The 17,748-nt window shown below is 36.0% G+C and overlaps 1 protein-coding gene across 1 annotated transcript in view; it reads right to left on the minus strand.

Annotated features, from left to right (window-relative positions):
• The window catches only part of Rrp6 (exosome component Rrp6), a 251,754-nt gene that overhangs the window by 107,750 nt on the left and 126,256 nt on the right, over positions 1-17,748 (minus strand). The window contains exons 11-12 of the mRNA XM_090393930.1: positions 13,199-13,347; positions 4,048-4,098 (exon numbers count right to left, since the gene is read on the minus strand). Of these exons, the coding sequence (XP_090250056.1) occupies positions 4,048-4,098; positions 13,199-13,347 (200 nt within the window). The remainder of the gene's footprint in view (positions 1-4,047; positions 4,099-13,198; positions 13,348-17,748) is intronic.

Here is a 17,748-nt window from a genome sequence, read left to right on the forward strand (position 1 = left end):
TCTGTATATAGTCATTTCAATGTGTGTGTGTATTATTTTTATTAATTCTGTATAGTAAATTTCGAATGATACTAAAGTGTGTTTTATTTATTTTATTTAGTAAATAATTGGCTTTAGATAGGCAGGGGAGTTAGGTAATGATGCCTACTTTCTCATTGTCTGTTGAGTATTTATGCTAAGGACACTGTGCATGTAGCTTTGGATGAGCTTAAGATAAGAATTAGAATAGGTGGGAGATGGAGCAGCAATTTAAGGTTTTTTTTTTTTTTTTTTTAAATAACGAAACCTGTGGTGCATTCATAATTAGAAGAAACACACGTATAAACCACAGTGGAAATTATTTAATTGTAAATATTTCATCCTAAGTATCTTAGGACATCATCAGTACAGTATTTAAACAAAATTAGGAATAACATACAGTTAGGGCACATGATTATAATAGAATCTCACGAAAACGTGCTAAAGTAGTATATTAATACTACTAGTTTCCAGAGCACACAAATTCTGCTCCTCTGAAGAATCTTTAAACCAGGAATTAGAAGTTATCAAAAATACAGCCATCCTAAATGGATATAATCCTAAAACAACTCAAAAAATCATCAGTCACTTCTGCATACATCAAACCAGACAGGAAGAAATCTGGCCTCTCTCAACACGGAATTGAAAATCCAAACCATAGGATCCATTGGGAAAAGGCTAAACTTTTACATAGATCCTTATTTAAACATGAACGTTTATACAAAGAAAGTTCTGAAGCCCTACTACACAGACCAAACCTAAACCGCAACGACGTTCTTACTATTCCTAAAGTATGGGAAATTATCATACAAAATTGTGTTAAATAATTAACATTTTTTTTTTTTTTTTTTGGTACTACTTTAGCATGTTTTCATGAGATTCTATGGTAATCATGCGCCCCAACTGTATGTTATTCCTAATTTTGTTTAAATATTGTACTGATGATGTTCTAAGATACTTAGGATGAAATATTTACAATTAAATAATTTTCACTGTGGTTTATACATGTGTTTCTTCTAATTAATTTAAGGTAATTGATAGGTACTCCTTTGTAATGACAAGGAAGGACTAGGACAAATCCTTGACAAAGTTAAAGTTTATTGCTATTTATTTTCTTCAAACACCCATTTTAAAAGCTTTTTAATATTTTTTTTTTTTTTTCCCTGTGCCATAAATATTAGCCAGAAAGTATACCACAGGACTATATAGTATGATTTTAACGTCTTTGAAGAGAAGTGTATTTTTTCAGGCAGTTGTAAGTTTATAACAGCAGGCCACCTCATATTTATTTTGTGTTTATTAGTTTCTTTGTAATTTCATTTGTCATTAACATACTATTAATTAATTTTTTCTAATTACTCAGACACCCTGTTTTTGCTAAAACTTATCTGAATTCCACAGATCTTGATGTTTTTATGGAGTTTTTCTACTCTATACCTTATAGTTTCTGAAGTTACAGATAAGAAAAGTGACTGCTTTTCTTATCTGTAAATAATACTATATCAAATCGAGATTCAAAATGTTTGTCCATTTAAAGATATCACTTTTTCCACAATGGACACATACCAGTTCTTCCAGGCATAGGTTAAGTATGTTGAGAGAAGATATCACTGCACGATGCCTTCTCTCAAATGGTATTTCATGTTTTAACTTTTGATACGTTGAAATTTATCAAAAGTCAACCACCAATTCATGAAAGGTAAACCATCCATGATACTAATTTACTCTGTATGGGCTAGATTTTTCTTGTTTTGATATAATTGTATTTTTCATTTATTTTCGCACAATCTGGAAATGCTGCTCTAGAGATCAAACATGGAACTTTTTTCAAGCCACTTTGGGCATCTGAAAAGCATAGCAGTGGTCTCTCAACATTGGGCAGTGAAATTAATCTCATCTAATCACAAATCTCCATGCTCATGGTGGGAATGAAATCCAAGCCTCTGAAACTGGCAAGCAGATACAGTAACCACATGGAGCACTTTTTATATTGAATTGAATACTAGATTTGATATTGAATAGATTTTTTCTGTTTTGTTTTAATATTTAAACCCCTCCCCTACTTACTGAGTCAATGGCTTGCTTAAAGTCTATAAAGAAGCAATAAAGATTTATACCCACTATCAGTTTAGATAACGAAGTGAATACTGCATCGATTGTGCCTTTCCCCATCCCATCTGTTTTAAATGTTGCTCATAGGTTGCTTTTATTCTTCTTTGTATAATTCTTATAATTTATAATGTATGGCTTAATGAGGTTATTGGTCTATAATTTGCATATTCCTGAATACAATATTTCTTTTTGAATGGGAATTCTTTGTAATTTCAAGTCATTAAGTAATCTGCCAGAGTATTTCTTCAGATTTAGTTGAAAAACTAAACTAATCAATACTTTGCTGTTTCTTCCCTATGTGTCCATATCAATGTTTCATCTTCACTCAGTTTTATTAAGTTTTCATTTGTCTAATCAGGAGCATTCACTTTCATCCTTAATATTTTGCAAGTCAACTCATTTTTATCTAACTGATTTTCATTATATTTGCAAAAGCTAATATGTTAGTGCTAGATTTGTTTAAAAAAAAAAAAAAACGAACCTTTGTTCAAAAAAATCTATGGTCAGATGAAATATTTTTATTATGAGAGATAATGCATTTTGTCATATCTACTTTTTGATTTATTCAATTGGATTTTGCTTCTCGATATTTAGATGAGATTGTTTAACTGTTTACAGTTTTAATTCAGGAATGTTTCAAGTATTTTTTCTTTCTTCAAATTTTATTTTGATTCTGCAGGTCTTTACTTAAGGAGTAAGCCAGTTACTTATTATTGGGCTTTTTTTTTTTGCAATACTTGTTTTGTTGCATTAGTATTACATTTTTTCCCTTCCACCCAAAATTCTTTTGGATTTTCAAAAGCTATGACTTAATAAGGTTATTGATCTATAATTTGCATATTCCCGAATACAATATTTTTTTTGGATGGGAATTCTTTGTAATTGCCTATCCAAAGAATTTTATGACCAGAATCTACACCTATTTATTTCAAGTTTTTATATTTTAAACAATTCTTTCCCAAGATGCATTTCTGGAATGATGTTTCACTTTTTTTTTTTTTTACAATTACTAAGATATAATTGATGCAGCTTTTATTTTTACTATCACATGAGATCCAGGTGTATTTGTGAATGTTTATGAACAACAGTATTAGTAATTGCCATTCCTTGTCTTGCAAAATTCAAAGATCCAATTGCCTATTTCATTTCTTTCATCAATTCCAAAAATTTCCTTCATTTTACTGTACCTGCATTTATTTTTGCATTTAGGTCCCACCATTACTTATCAACATGTCATTTCTATTAGTATTATCAATTTCTAGCTGTAGAGAGAAATGCCTCACCTACAGGAGAATTCTTCTGATGATTGAAGTTTTCTGATTTTAAAAAAGTATCAACAATGTCCTTTGCTGATGACATGTCATGCTTCTTATCCCTGTAAAGTGGTCTCTGGGGGGGGAATTGGCTATCCCTTATGCAGGGTCAATAAACACCTGTGATTGTTTACGGTACAGTAGTTACTGACAAAATACTGCAACCGGCTTGACAGCCCTCTAATGCAAGTGCCCATTATAAGAATAGGGTACAAACTTTGGAAGGAAAATCATTGTAATATTCTCCATGTAATATTTATCCTTATTCAATTTATTTTGTCTTCCATGTAATATTTATCCTTGACAGGGTCAAGGATAAATATTACATGGAAGACAAAGTAAATTGAATAAGAACACATAATATCAAGCAACTGTTTTGGCTACACCTTCTGAGCAAATGAGTTCCCCACCCACCTTATTTCTTGCTTCATGATGTAAATGTTCGAGACATTTGATTCTGCCAATTACTGACCAGCTATCTGCCAGAGAAGAGCAAGATGTGGGTAATAAAACAAGCATAGCATTTGGGCTATATAAAAATGAATCACATAAAATAAATTATACATATAATCAAGCATTTTATGTTTTTTATGCTAAAGCTTACCTTGGCAACACCTCAGAAATCTGCAGCAACATATGACTCGGTAGCACGTACCTGAAATTTCAAAATTATATATTAAATTTATTAAATTTAGTAACAAATCATTATCTGAGAAAACTGGCATTTTACTGAATCCCATCTCAATTTTAATATCAACTGTTCACACACAGCACATTAGTTGGCATCTGCATGTAGGCAATTGACCAAAAAAAAAAAAAAAAAAAAAGAAGGCACTTGTTGAGATTTCTTAAACAGGAGGGTATATTCACTGGGAAGTCAGCATGAAAGAGGTTATTTCCAAAGTAACATAAGTACATGGAATGGAAAAGAGGTTGGTCTGATGTGTCACACAATGATGCCAGCACTGCTGTATCCTATCCTTTTGAAGAACATTTTCATGATGATAAGCAGTAGCACTTTCACGCTACATTGCCTAGAATCGAAGGAAAATCTAAAATGACTCATCTGTAAAGAGTACATTATCCTACTGGTGTCTTTTCCAATATTTTATAAACAACACCACTGAAAATGTGCTTTACGATAGGCTGTGAAAAAAGGGATGCAGACTACAGGCCTTCAGTCATATGGGTCTACCTGTTGAGGACGTCTTGCACAGTTTGTTGAGATATCCACATACCTGTGCTTGAATGGAGCCGACTTGCAAGCTTACCTGACATGGTGCATTGAATACATTTTGCTGTTATAGCCAAAAATCTGGAACACATTCCATTGGTTTGAAATACTGCCCCGAGTCTGGATACAATGGTATGTGAGATTGTTGAAAGTTTTTCCACTTGGTTATGCTATAAATTAAAGATACCAAGAAATTATATACTTGGTTTAATCCTTTATCCAAGTGTAAGTAAACAAAGTTTGCACCTGAAGTATTTTCAGGACCGGGACAACTCGTGGTAAAGAGCTATGTTCTGCATTATGGGATATTAAGGTAAGTGATATGAAGTCATACCACCTTTATCATGAGTTGCCCCAATCCTGAAAATACTTCAGGAGCCAACTTTTTGTTTGCTTACACTTGGATAAAGGATTAAACCAAGTATATAATTTCTTGGTATCTTTAATTTATGGTATAACCAAGTGGAAAACTTTCAACGACTATCTCTAATCCAGAGTATTATAATTATAAGGTGTGACACCTTTTGGCAACTCATATATAAAAATATGACTTCTGCATTACTTCAACCTTGGTATCACCTCTGGGTCTTGCTCCCACTGATAAGACCTCAATCATTAAAGGTCGAAACTGGTCTGGGCAGTGACCCTTCCCATAATGCATAGCATTATACATGTCTGCAAGGAGATGTGCTTTGCATTATGGGATACTAAGGCAAGTGATGTGAAGTCATACCACCCTTACCAAGGGTTGCCCTAGTCCTGAAAATACTTCAGGTGCAAACTTTGTTTGCTTACACTTGGATAAAGAATTAAACCAAGTATATAATATAATTTCTTGGTATCTTTAATTTATGCTAGGTGAGATTCCAAACTCTCTGGGAATATCAGTTATTCTGTAGCCTTAAAGTTTCCAATAATTCTTCCCTGCATGAAATCATCTAGATGACATCTTTGAAACATTACAAGACATCCAAGTTTGCAACATTATATCTTCACGAAAAGAGCTTCCTTCAAACAAAATTCACCTAGCACAGCCTTCTGCCTTGTATCCTATCAAGTACTACCATGTGATCCCTTTGCTCATGATTCAAAAATCTGAATGTGTATCCACTTTTTACTTTGAAATTGTAAGTTGTACACATTGTCACAAGCTGATTCATCTGAATTTGCAGTGTAATCTTCAGAAAGAGTGTTCATTCTTAGGTTTTGGATATCAGTGTAGGAAGCAGAACATAAGATGGTATTTTAGTAAGCTGGAGGCAAGTGGTAAATCCCACGTTCAACGGAAACCATTATTTACCACTTGTCTCCAGCTATAGCCAATAACATTAGGTTAGACATGGCCAATATCCTAATCCATTGTAAGCCTCCCAAAAATATCCCGCATAAAGAAATAATAGCTCTAAAAGAATGACGCAATAATAACCACATTACAATAACCAAATCAGACAAAGGAAATGCCACTGTAGTAATGGATACAACAGAATATGAAAGCAAAATGCATGCACTGCTCCAAGACCAGTTTACATATCAAATCATAGATCGAGATCCCACCACTCACAAAAGAATAAGGTGTGCAAGTTACTGAACAAAGTCACTTCCTGGTCAAAAGAAATTGTCAAAAAACTCAAACCTTTGCACATTAAAACACCCAGAATATATGGTGCTCCTAAAATACACAAACAAGGTACACCTTTGCATCCTATTGTAGATAGTATAAACAGTCCTACATATAAACTAGCTAAACATTTAGCATAATTACTAACCACTTACACAAACAATTCTCCCTTTTTTGTTAAAAATTCTACCTACTTAAAAAGTATTTTAGAAAACTATACTTTAAATAGTTCAGACCTAATGGTGAGTTTTGATATCAGCTCATTAATCACTAATGTACCACTGATTGACACTTAACTTACTAAATTCACAATTTCTCCCAGATATATTTCAGCTATTTAAATTCACAGTACAGGCAGGTTATTTTACATGGAAAGGGAAAATATACAAACAATTATATGGGACAGCTATGGGTTTGCCCCCCCCCCATTAGCCAACTTCTACATAGAACATCTGGAAAAACTAGCTATCAACACAGCCACTCTCAAACCTAGTCTCTAATTATGCTATGTTGATGATGTGTTTGCTATTTGGCCACATGGCCCAGACACATTGAATACATTTTTAGTGCATCTAAATAGCCAGCACCCTAAAATCCACTTTACAATGGAACTAGAAGACAATGACAGCCTGCCATTCCTGGACACACTGATCACACGTCTTCCAGAAGGTTCCTTATCATTTTTGGTTTATAGAAAACCCACACATACAGGGAGATACTTATACAAACAATCACACCATCACCCTTCTCAACAATATGGTATCTTAAAAACACTAACCCACAGAGCTAGAGCAATCTGTTCCAATGACATTGCTCTCACTGCTGAACTTTCTCACCTACGTCACACCTTCTTAACCAATAGTTATAATCCCCATAAGATAAATAACATACTAAATGCTACCGAGAAATCCCCTTTACCTACCACAGAAGACTACAACAAAACTATCACCATCCCATACATTAAAGGCACATCTGAAAAGATATCTAGGGTGCTTAGCAAACACCAACTACTCACAGTATTTAAACCTTATGTAAAATTAGCAACTCTCATCCTTTCACCTAAGGACAAATGCACTCCTTTATCACATCCAGGAGTCTATGAAGTACCCTGTTCTTGCCATCAAGCCTACTACAGACAGACAGGAAGAACTGTGGACATCCGCCTCAGTGAACACAAAAAATATATCTGATGCTTTCGCTATGGCAAGTTGGGTCTGGCAGACCATGCTTTGGATACCCTTGCACATAGGATCAATTGAAAAAAAAAACAAAAGTAATGCACAGAAGCTTCTACAAGTCAGAGAGGTTGGTCCTGGAATCAACAGAAGCCTTAAAACATACTCCAAACCTTAACAAGTATGGCTGTATAAATCTACCAAAGATTTGGAAGACAGTAATCCTAAGACCAAATTAATATTTATTACTTTTATTTTATTTTTTTCAAACTTTCTAAGACTATTATTTGGACTACTATTTCAAAACTTTGAACTTTTTTATTTATTTATTTATTTTTTTTAACCTAGATGGCACCCTATTAGGACTTTAGTCTTGTGTTGCATGCTGCAATTACTTATACTAGCCCCACTGTTACACCGGATTGTGGTTGTCTTGCATTTGTAACAAACTTTATGTTGTGTGCTCTGAAGATGCTGGATATAATACCAGGCAAAAAAATAACTATTTATTAACTTAAAAGCTAATAAATAGTTATTTTTTTATCCATCTGTGTTCATATCAATACCATTAAATCTATTACAACATGTCTGACGAACACATAAGCTTATCCACGCCTATATTCAATACATTCCATTTTTTCAGAATGAATATATGTATGTTTCCATATTGCAGGACAGATGCAATACAACATGCTGGACTACATACACATACTAGCCACTGAATTAGAAATCTTTACAGAGATGTACGTAAACATCACTTATGCAGCGCATGTGGAAAATAGTTGGACATGTGCATCGCCATGTGTTCTAGGCAACTGGATAGAACCATGATTTTGAAAACAGCAGATCACGGTATACCTTGTTCTGCACCAAAAGCAGGCATAGAGTTTGGTGGAAGTCCCATGAAGCAATGAACTCAGCTTGCCTTGTAAACACAACTCAAGGTTCTAGAGGTGGTGGCATGGTATGGAATGGATCCCTTGATACTGCTGGAAGGTTGGGTGTACCTTGGGTATCCCAAGGTACACCCAATATCTGAACATTGTTGCCGATCGAGTCCATCCTACAATGATGACATTTTATCCAGAAGGTGATGGATGTTTCATGCACAATAATATTACTCTCCATCACACAATTATTCCACAGTGGTTCAGTGAGCAGCATGACAGCAACTTCCACCATCTTTACTGGCTACCACAATACCCAGATCTGAACCCTACTGAGAATGTGTGGGACATATTAGAAAAACAGATCCAGAAGGAAAGTCATCTGTCAAATCTGAGCGAGTTAAAATGGACTGTCTGGCAAACACCTGGTATGTTGTAGATGCAATCGAACATCTTGCGGAATCTATGCCAAACTGCACATGTACAGTAATTCAGACTAAAGGAGGTCCAGCATGGTATTAAACAAAAGTTTCTAATTCAGTGGCTGGTATGTGTAGGATGGACATTAATTCTATAAAATGAAGAGATGCCTTCATGTCTAAAAAAAAAACAAAAAACACCTTTGATAACAGCAAGTTTTATTTTTAATGATGGCCCCCACATGTGAAAGGTCACAAGACCTGTAACACTACAGTGCCATGTGTGGGCAAGTGATTCAGGAGAATATGTAGCCTGTCGATGTTTCTTAAAGAGTCAGAGATTGTTCTCAGCAAGAAAAAAAGTATGGAGGAGATTGTTCTGAAGAATAGAAGTAGATGGAATGAAGGCAGCTGATGAGAAGTTAGTTCAGTGTGTTCGAAGTTGGACAGTGTATGGTATTGGTCAGTTGCTGCTCTAGTTCTTAGATGGTTAGAAGAAAGCAGAGGAATGGTAGCAGCCAATTCAGAGGAACAATGCCCGTGAAAGTACCAATATAAAAGGCATAGCACTGAAACAGAGAACCTATAAATATGACTGAAGGGAGTCTGTGAGGTCAGAGTCAAATATTAAGCAGATTGCCTTCTTCTGAATATCATCAAGAATTCTTAGGGAAGTCTTGGGTGCTCCACCCCAAATGTGGGAACAGTACTCCAAAGTTGATGTGATCTCAGACTTATGTGTTAGGAGTTGAGAGGAATAGAAGTACTGTTTAGAACAGAAGAGAACATCAAGCTTTTTTTTTAGAGGCTAAGAAGGCTATGTAAGTAATATGTTTGTGGCAGGATAAACTGGATGTGACAGTCAAGCCAAGAAGAGAAAGATGATCGTGAAAGGACCCTGGAAACTTGTGAAAAGTTAGAGGGGATCAGTTAGGATTTTTTTTGTGGGTAATAAAGGCAGGTTGAGTTTTTTTTTTACCAAGTTCTCTTCATCCCATTTGAGGATTTTAATGTTTAAGTCATTAAAAGGTATTAGAAGATCTTGGTGCATCTAACAGAATACTGCAGAGTTTATTGAATGAGGAAGGGAAATGAAGAGCATTGTCATCGGTAAAGCTGTGAATATGATTTGAAATCAGAGAAAGGAGGTCATTGATATAAAGGAGGAAAAGGATAAGTGAGAGCAGAGAACACTGGGACACCCCTGCACCGATGGGTAAATCTGATGAGAGGAAGCTATCCACCATAACACACAACGAATGACTATTAAGGAAGCTGGCAATCTAATCACAGTGTAGGAGGAAGGCCATAAGATGGTAGCTTGTTCAGGAAGCTGGGTGATAGACACAATCAAATGCCTTGGAAATATCAAGCATGATAACAAGAGTTTCTCCAAATCCTTCCACAGATATGAGGGTTCTGAGAAAACTTAGGCAAGTGAACAGATGGTATCAATCGAAGAATCATATTGAAAATGAAGACATTAGGAAAGAACTTGACGGTTTGCATTCAAGAATGTGTAAGCAGAGCTAATCTAAGTGGTAAAGTGACTTAAATAGAATGGTGGGGGGGGAGGCCATAAGATGGTATCTTGTCCAGGAGGCCTGGGTGATAGACACAATCAAATGCCTTGGAAATATCAAGAGAACACTAGTTTCTCCAAATTCTTCCATGGCCTGTGCCAAAGGTGGGTGAAATCAGCTTCTGGTAGAATGAGAATGGCAGAATCCATATTGGTGATTGCTAATTAACTGTTATGTCTCCAGGTAATGAAGAAGCAGGTTGTTGATAATCTTATCCTCCATCACTTTTGAAAGTACTGATGTGAGAGGAACAGGTTGATGAGTATGATGACTAACTTTTGTCTCCCTTTGAGGGTACTGGCTGGATATAGGGTTGCTTCCATGCTATTGTGTAGATGCCAGTAGAATATGATAGTTTATATAGGCAATACAGGATGGGTGTCAATTCTGGAGCACATGTCTTGAGCAGAAGTGGAGGAATACCACCTAGACCAGGAGTCTCATTAGTATCAAGATTAACAAAGGTTTTCCTGATGTCCTATTGGCAAAAGTTCAGAGGAGGCATGCAGTTGGCAGTTCGTGCTAGTACAGGAGGTGATTTGCTTTGGTCATCCAGGCAGGAGTTGGAGAAAGAAACTGATGCAAAGAGGTGTGCCTTTTCCTTGAGTAAACAGCTAACAGGAATACGCATGCATTACCTTCCTCCTTCTCCCACTTTTGCATGCAGGACATAAACGAGTAAAAGAGTGCTATAGACATTCTTCTTGAGAGCAACAATTAATTTTAATGGATTTAAACTTCTCCAATGTGGAAATATAAGTATAAGTGATGCAGTGTTCCCAAAACTATTCACAGCATGTTTAGAAGAAATATTCCAATTTCTTAGCTGGGATGAAAAAGGTCCAAAGATAAATTGAGAGGCATTTATGGTTTCTGAATACATAGTTATTGTTATTTCAAGTCCAGATGAACTACAGACTTTTATCCTATGAGCCAGAAACTGTTAGCAAAACAGCTGGCTTAAAGATGACCTCAAGAAGATAAAATATATGTTCAGCAGCAAGGTATAACCAGAAAAATAAAATAATAATAAAAATCAATGATGATGGACTTGAACAATGGATTACTACATCTGCTTAGGACAATTGATATAAATGGATCAAAACACATGCAAAAAGTTACAAGATGAAAATTGCTTGGCTGGAAATCAGGTGGACAACTGCAGTCTATAAGTGAAAAAGACAATTAGCACTATGCCTAAAAAGGAAGCTTTTAACTAGTTCATACTTCACATATGATATATGAATGAGAAACAGACATTAAATATAAAGGGGGAAAAAACTCAATGGATATAATTGGATCAAAACACCATGCAAGAAGTTACAAGATGAAAGTTGCTTGGCTGGAAGACAACTGTAGTCTACATTGAAAAAAGCCAATTAGCATTATGCCTAAAAAGGAAGCTTTTAACCAGTTCATTCTTCATATTACATATGGATGAGAAACAGACATTAAATATAAAGGGGAAAAAAAACTCAAAAACTAAGAACAGAATCTCAAAGACAAAGAAAGGGCAATACAATTTAATACGAAAGGGTGCAAGTTCTGATAGCCTGACTGCCCACTTATTTTACTATCCCTCCAAAAAAAAAAAAAAAAAACTAGCTGGATAACAGCTTATTTTCATGATGCTCGATAGATACTAGATGAATATGGCTTGAAAAGTATTCACACCTTAATATCTAGGTTTCTGATGTCTGGTGAGAGATCAGAGTAGGTATACTGTTAGTGGTTGGAGAGTTTGTAGGAGGAGGAGATATGGCTCAGTTGTCTAAACAAGAATTGGAGCAGAAGACTGATACATGCCAAGAGGTCTGATTTATCTTTAGGAGACCGATTTTTTTGTTTTTGCAGGAGATTTATTCTTTTTAATTGCAGTAACACTAAATTTTATACCATTCTTCATAGTAGTGGAATAATGGGAAAATTTACTGAGTAGGGACACGGAGGCTGAACCAAACTCTAACACTGAGCTCAGGCTTGAATGCAAGTATAGCTTTGATAGTGCTCCCTGCAAGTCACTATGCTTTTCACTCCATTTAGAAGTAACCTAACAAAGTAAGCAAGCAGCAGGATTATCAGTCATCTAGTCAGGAGGACATCTTTAGCTCAATCAGTATAGATGAAGCCCTCTGGTTGGAAAGACCTGGTTAATTCCCATCTATGACATAAGGAACCTTTATGTGGTCTCTTTTTACTAAAGATGAGTTAGCTGGTCTCACAGACAGATAGAGGATTTTTTCACCTGGAAACTCAGTTTTTCATTCCTCAAAATAGGCAAACCGGCCCCGTGAACACACTTGGATCTATGACCATTAACACTTATGACAATATGTGGAAGAGACAGGGTCCTCACCATATCTCATTATGCCTGTAGTTAACCATGAGTCACATCATGGTAGTCAACCTTCTAGATAGGAGGTAATTAGTTTACAGAATTGTATGACCAACGTATAAGCCTTGCTACTAGAACTTCTAGATAGGAGACGGCACATAAATAGGAATGGAAGTCAGGAGGACTACCAAAGTATTACCAACAAGTTTGGTCTTTTGTACTATTCTGGGAAGCCAGGCTGTGGAAACTGCTTCAATGCTGTACCATCAAATGGAGATGGGACAGGATGCCTAGACAAATAATTATGTTGGGGAGAGATGAAGGTTATCACAAACACTGCAGATAACAAGAATGTATGCATGGCACTTAAGCCATTACAACTCTCAAATATATACAGGCTATAACTGCTGCAATTAGAAAGTTCAAAAATTATTTTTATTTACAGTATTCTTTATTTATTGTCTTAAAGAAAAGTAAAAAATTTCCAACAGCACTTCAGCTAACCCAATACTTTCATCCTGTTCTCGAGCTATTTTATCCCTCCATGCAAAAAGTTCCTTTAAAGCATATAACTGACGAGAATTAAAAACTTTTTTCCTTTTACGGTATAGTTCCAAATAGTCGTCATCTTTAAAAATCTGCTTCTGATATCTCTGTAAAGGGGAAAAAAAACAAGAAAAAAAAAAAACAGTTATTTCATGGCATAAGTAAATCTCATATAAACACACAAAAAGTAATCTTAGTCAATAAACAGTACTATTACCATATTAAAGTCACTTTTTGAAATCACTACCAGACCAAAAAATAATCCTTCTGCCAATGCTACACATTCACTATCATTCATTATCAGATCAGTCATCATCACTAGTAATTATTATGCACAGTCAGGCAGGCAAAAAACCTTAGCAGTCACATGTTATTCATATTTGTACTGTTAATTTTACTAACATGTATTGACTTCATTTTTTCACACAGTGCACCCATACATGAGAGATTTACTGCTTGGAAAGATGTTAATAGACCCACCTGTGGGCAAGGTGCATTGTGACATGTAATGAGTCACGTGTTTGTAGCCAGAATGAACTGGAGGAATATGATGCTCCCAAATCAGTGCAATTGTGTCTGGGTGAAATGGCTACGAGAAGGGAACTAATGGAGTTTGAAGGAGGCATTGTGATGGAATGCCATGTTGTGGGCCTAGCTATTTGACAAACTCTTGATAAATTGAGCCATTCGAGGTCAAAAATAGTGATACCACATTCAGATGGAAGTGCAGTAAGTCAATTGCACCTGCTACCTGCAGAGGATGACTTACTCACCAAACATGACTGTAGGATGCTACAAAGGGTAATATGTAAAAACCATGATTCATCAGCTGAAACATCGCATGCAGTGTTCCAGGCATTGACTGGAACACACAAATCTGCACAAAAACATTCGGAACAACCGAGGCTCACAACATGGAATTCCATGGTAGGACTGCAATAAACTAACCCCATGTTACCTGAACCAACATGTGGCATCATCATCAGTGGTGCAAAGAGTGTGTACAGTAGGATGCGGAAGCTTGGAAAGCTGTGTTATGGAGTAACGAGTAATGAATAACGCTATACCCGGTACTGAGCAGATGTATGGGGTGTAGGTATGGCAGATGCCCAGTGAACATCTCTTACCCGAGTGCGTGACCCCAATTATGAAATTCGGAAGTGGCAGTGTAATAGTATGGTCCTAGTTCCTAGTTCCCATGGCCTGTGTTCAAAGGTGGGCAAGGCTAGTGAGGAGATCTACTGCATAACGAGTGGTGGAATCTATATTGCTGATGACATTCTTCACTGGAATTAGATATTAGATGTTTCCTTCAGTGTATCCATAGAGTGCACCACTAAGGACTGTAGGTTTCTACTTTTCATACTCTGTTTATGTATTTAGTCGCATAGAATTCTTTGTGCCCACGAAGATGCCTTTCATCACGCAAAATCCTAGCGTGATAATTTATAAGATAAATAAATTTAGCTAGTTATTAGCTCTAGATGTGTGTTTTCTCCATTAAATAACAATAAGACAAATTGTGACCTAGTATCAAGGTTATTTTGTCATGACTATTATTATCATTAAACCTCCATAGAGTCAAAAGACTCATCACGAGAAGTGATGAGCCTTTTGACTGTATGTTTATCATACCGCATCTTAAATATGTTCACTGTCTCGGCAATTCCAATCACTTGCCACTCTCCATGCAAAAAACATGCTCCTCACCTCCTTGCTAACACTATCCTTATATAACTTCCACGGATCCCTTGTTTTCTCCCTATCTTCATCCAGTCTCTGCAAAACCTCTCACACATTAATCTGGTAATAACCCCCTAACAGCTTATGTCTCAATCATATCTCCTCTCCAACTTCTACCCACCATCAGAATTGGTGGGTAGAAGTTGGAGAATAATATCTGAACCTCTTCTAATACATCTTCATCTTTTTGAAAATCATGTGATTAAACTGTAATTACCAAACAAGCAGTGAAAACAAAAAAAAAGCATTCAAAGCAACAGAAAACAAATGAAAGAGAAATAAACATTAAATTAAACGATGGTTTAACTTATACTCACAACTGTGAGTATGAATTACATCACACTCAAGTGCGATGGAGTAATGCAACAAAATAATTAAAAAATAATAATCTTCCACTGAAATTAAACTATACAGTCATGCAGAGTACAAGTTCTTTATACAAGTGATAAAAATGTCTTATCTATAAGGAATTAAGCAATAATTCATAATGTATATTATTCAATTTTGATAGTCAAATATCAAATTCAATAATTGAACATCACAATGGTGAGAGAAAATTTTACTTTTGCAATTTGTGTATTTAATGTATATTTAACAAACAAAACTTAAAACACACCCCAACATAAGAGCCTGAATTGCAAAGAAATGGAGCTAGCTGAGGAATTAGATAAGTACCAGAGCGACATAATAGGGGTGACTGAAACAAAAAAAAATACAAAAACTGGTGAGATCTTTCTGAGCAATAAATACAAAAATTATATTCAGGCAATGACAATCAAAGAAAAGAAAGAGTAGCCATAGTATTCAAGACTACATACGAGGACAATTTTCTTGAATGGTAGGCAGTCTCAAGTAGAGTGATATGGGCAAATATTAGAATGGCAAACTGGATAATGAGACTTCTTTGTGCCTATGGTCCCACAGAAGGTTCTATTAAGGTAGAAGTGGGGAAATTTTTTGAGGCTTTAGAGAAAGCAACTGACACAATGAAAAAGGAAAAGTTGGTCCTGTTGGGAATCTAAATAGCAGACTAGGAAATGATTGTCACACATGCAAAAATATTTTTGGAAAATTTGGAGAAAAGAGCAAAGCTAATAATAATGGCAAATGCCTCTTGGATTTCTGCTCAGAACATGGACTGGTTATTACTAACATAATGTTCCAACATAAAAATTTACACAAATTCACATGGAGAGAAAGAGGCAAGGAATAAGAAAAGTCTCATTGACTATTCTTGTGTAGAGGCTTAAGTGCTGTGAGGACATTATGTTGGAGGTTTAATGGATTTTTTACAACACTCAAAAAGAATTAAAATAGAATTTAATGCTTCCTATATTTCGTCCTAGTCACTAGGACATCTACGGGGATTACAAAGACAATTAATGTAACATGCACACAAAAACTTACAATACTAAGCCCAACCACGTGGGTGACAATAAAGTCCTATCTAGGTGGAGCGCCCTCTAAGGGCAGTTGTAGGTGGCCTGGAATGTAAGGTGGGACCTCTGGTGATGACTGTTTCCCAAATCTTCGGAAGCTTAATGCAACCGTACAAAGTCGTACATCGTTAAACACAACTATGGCCATTCAGGCTTGGCTGACCATGTTTTGGACACTACCCACAGAGTATCATGGAAGAAAACCACCATGCTCCACCACAGCAAATTCAAGAAAGAGAGACTTTTCTTAGAAGCAGCAGCAGCTCTCAAAAACCAACCAAATCTTAACAAATACGGTTGCATTAAGCTTCCGAAGATTTGGGAAACAGTCATCACCAGAGGTCCCACCTTACATTCCAGGCCACCTACGACTGCCCTTAGAGGGCGCTCCACCTAGATAGGACTTTATTGTCACCCACGTGGTTGGGCTTAGTATTGTAAGTTTTTGTGTGCATGTTACATTAATTGTCTTTGTAATCCCCGTAGATGTCCTAGTGACTAGGACGAAATATAGGAAGCATTAAATTCTATTTTAATTCTTTTTGAGTGTTGTAAAAAATCCATTAAACCTCCAACATAATCTCATTGACTATGTTATTGTTGATAGTGGTGTTTTCTCCCTGGTGCAGGACACCACAGTGTACAGAGGATTTGAAATTGGAAGTGATCACCATTTAGTCTTGAGCAGGATAAAATTGAATTTCATATTGAAGAGAATAACATGTATGAAAGTTTCAAAGCGAATAAAAGTTGAGCAGCTCCCAGGTGTGAACTGTAGACTAACATATTATTCAAGAAAAAATGAAAGAGATTGAGACCAGGAACCAAACCTTGGAGATTCAGTGGCAAGCACTAAAGAAAACACTCATGGATTCAGCCAGAGAGGTATGTGGTGAGGTTGTCTCCAAGGAAAGAAAAATCAGAACTCCATGGTGGGCACAGAAAGTTACACAGGTAGTGAAAGAAAAGAAGAAAGCATATCAAATGTTCCTGGCAAATAAGTCAGTTTGTGCTCTTAGAAAATAGAGAGACAAATGTAAGAAAGCTAAACACAATAAAATAGTTGCTATTCTTAAACCTGGAAAACCACCCCAGGAGGCAAAAAGTTACAGGCCTTTGCTTTATTGAATTGCACCTATAAAATGTTAGAGCACCTTCTGTACAACAGATTGTCCACACCAATTATGCAGCATGTCCCGATTGAGCAAGCTGGTTTTAGAGAAAAACGTGGTTGCTGTGATCAATTGCTCACTTTAACATCATACATAGAAGCTGGATTTCAGAAGCAAGATAAAACATCAGCTGTCTTCTTGGACCTAACAGCAG

This window comes from Typopeltis vanoorti, chromosome 6, assembly GCF_054136105.1.
Source record: "Typopeltis vanoorti isolate ZY-2024b chromosome 6, IOZ_Tvanoo_1.0, whole genome shotgun sequence".
NCBI classification, from domain to species: domain Eukaryota; kingdom Metazoa; phylum Arthropoda; class Arachnida; order Uropygi; family Thelyphonidae; genus Typopeltis; species Typopeltis vanoorti.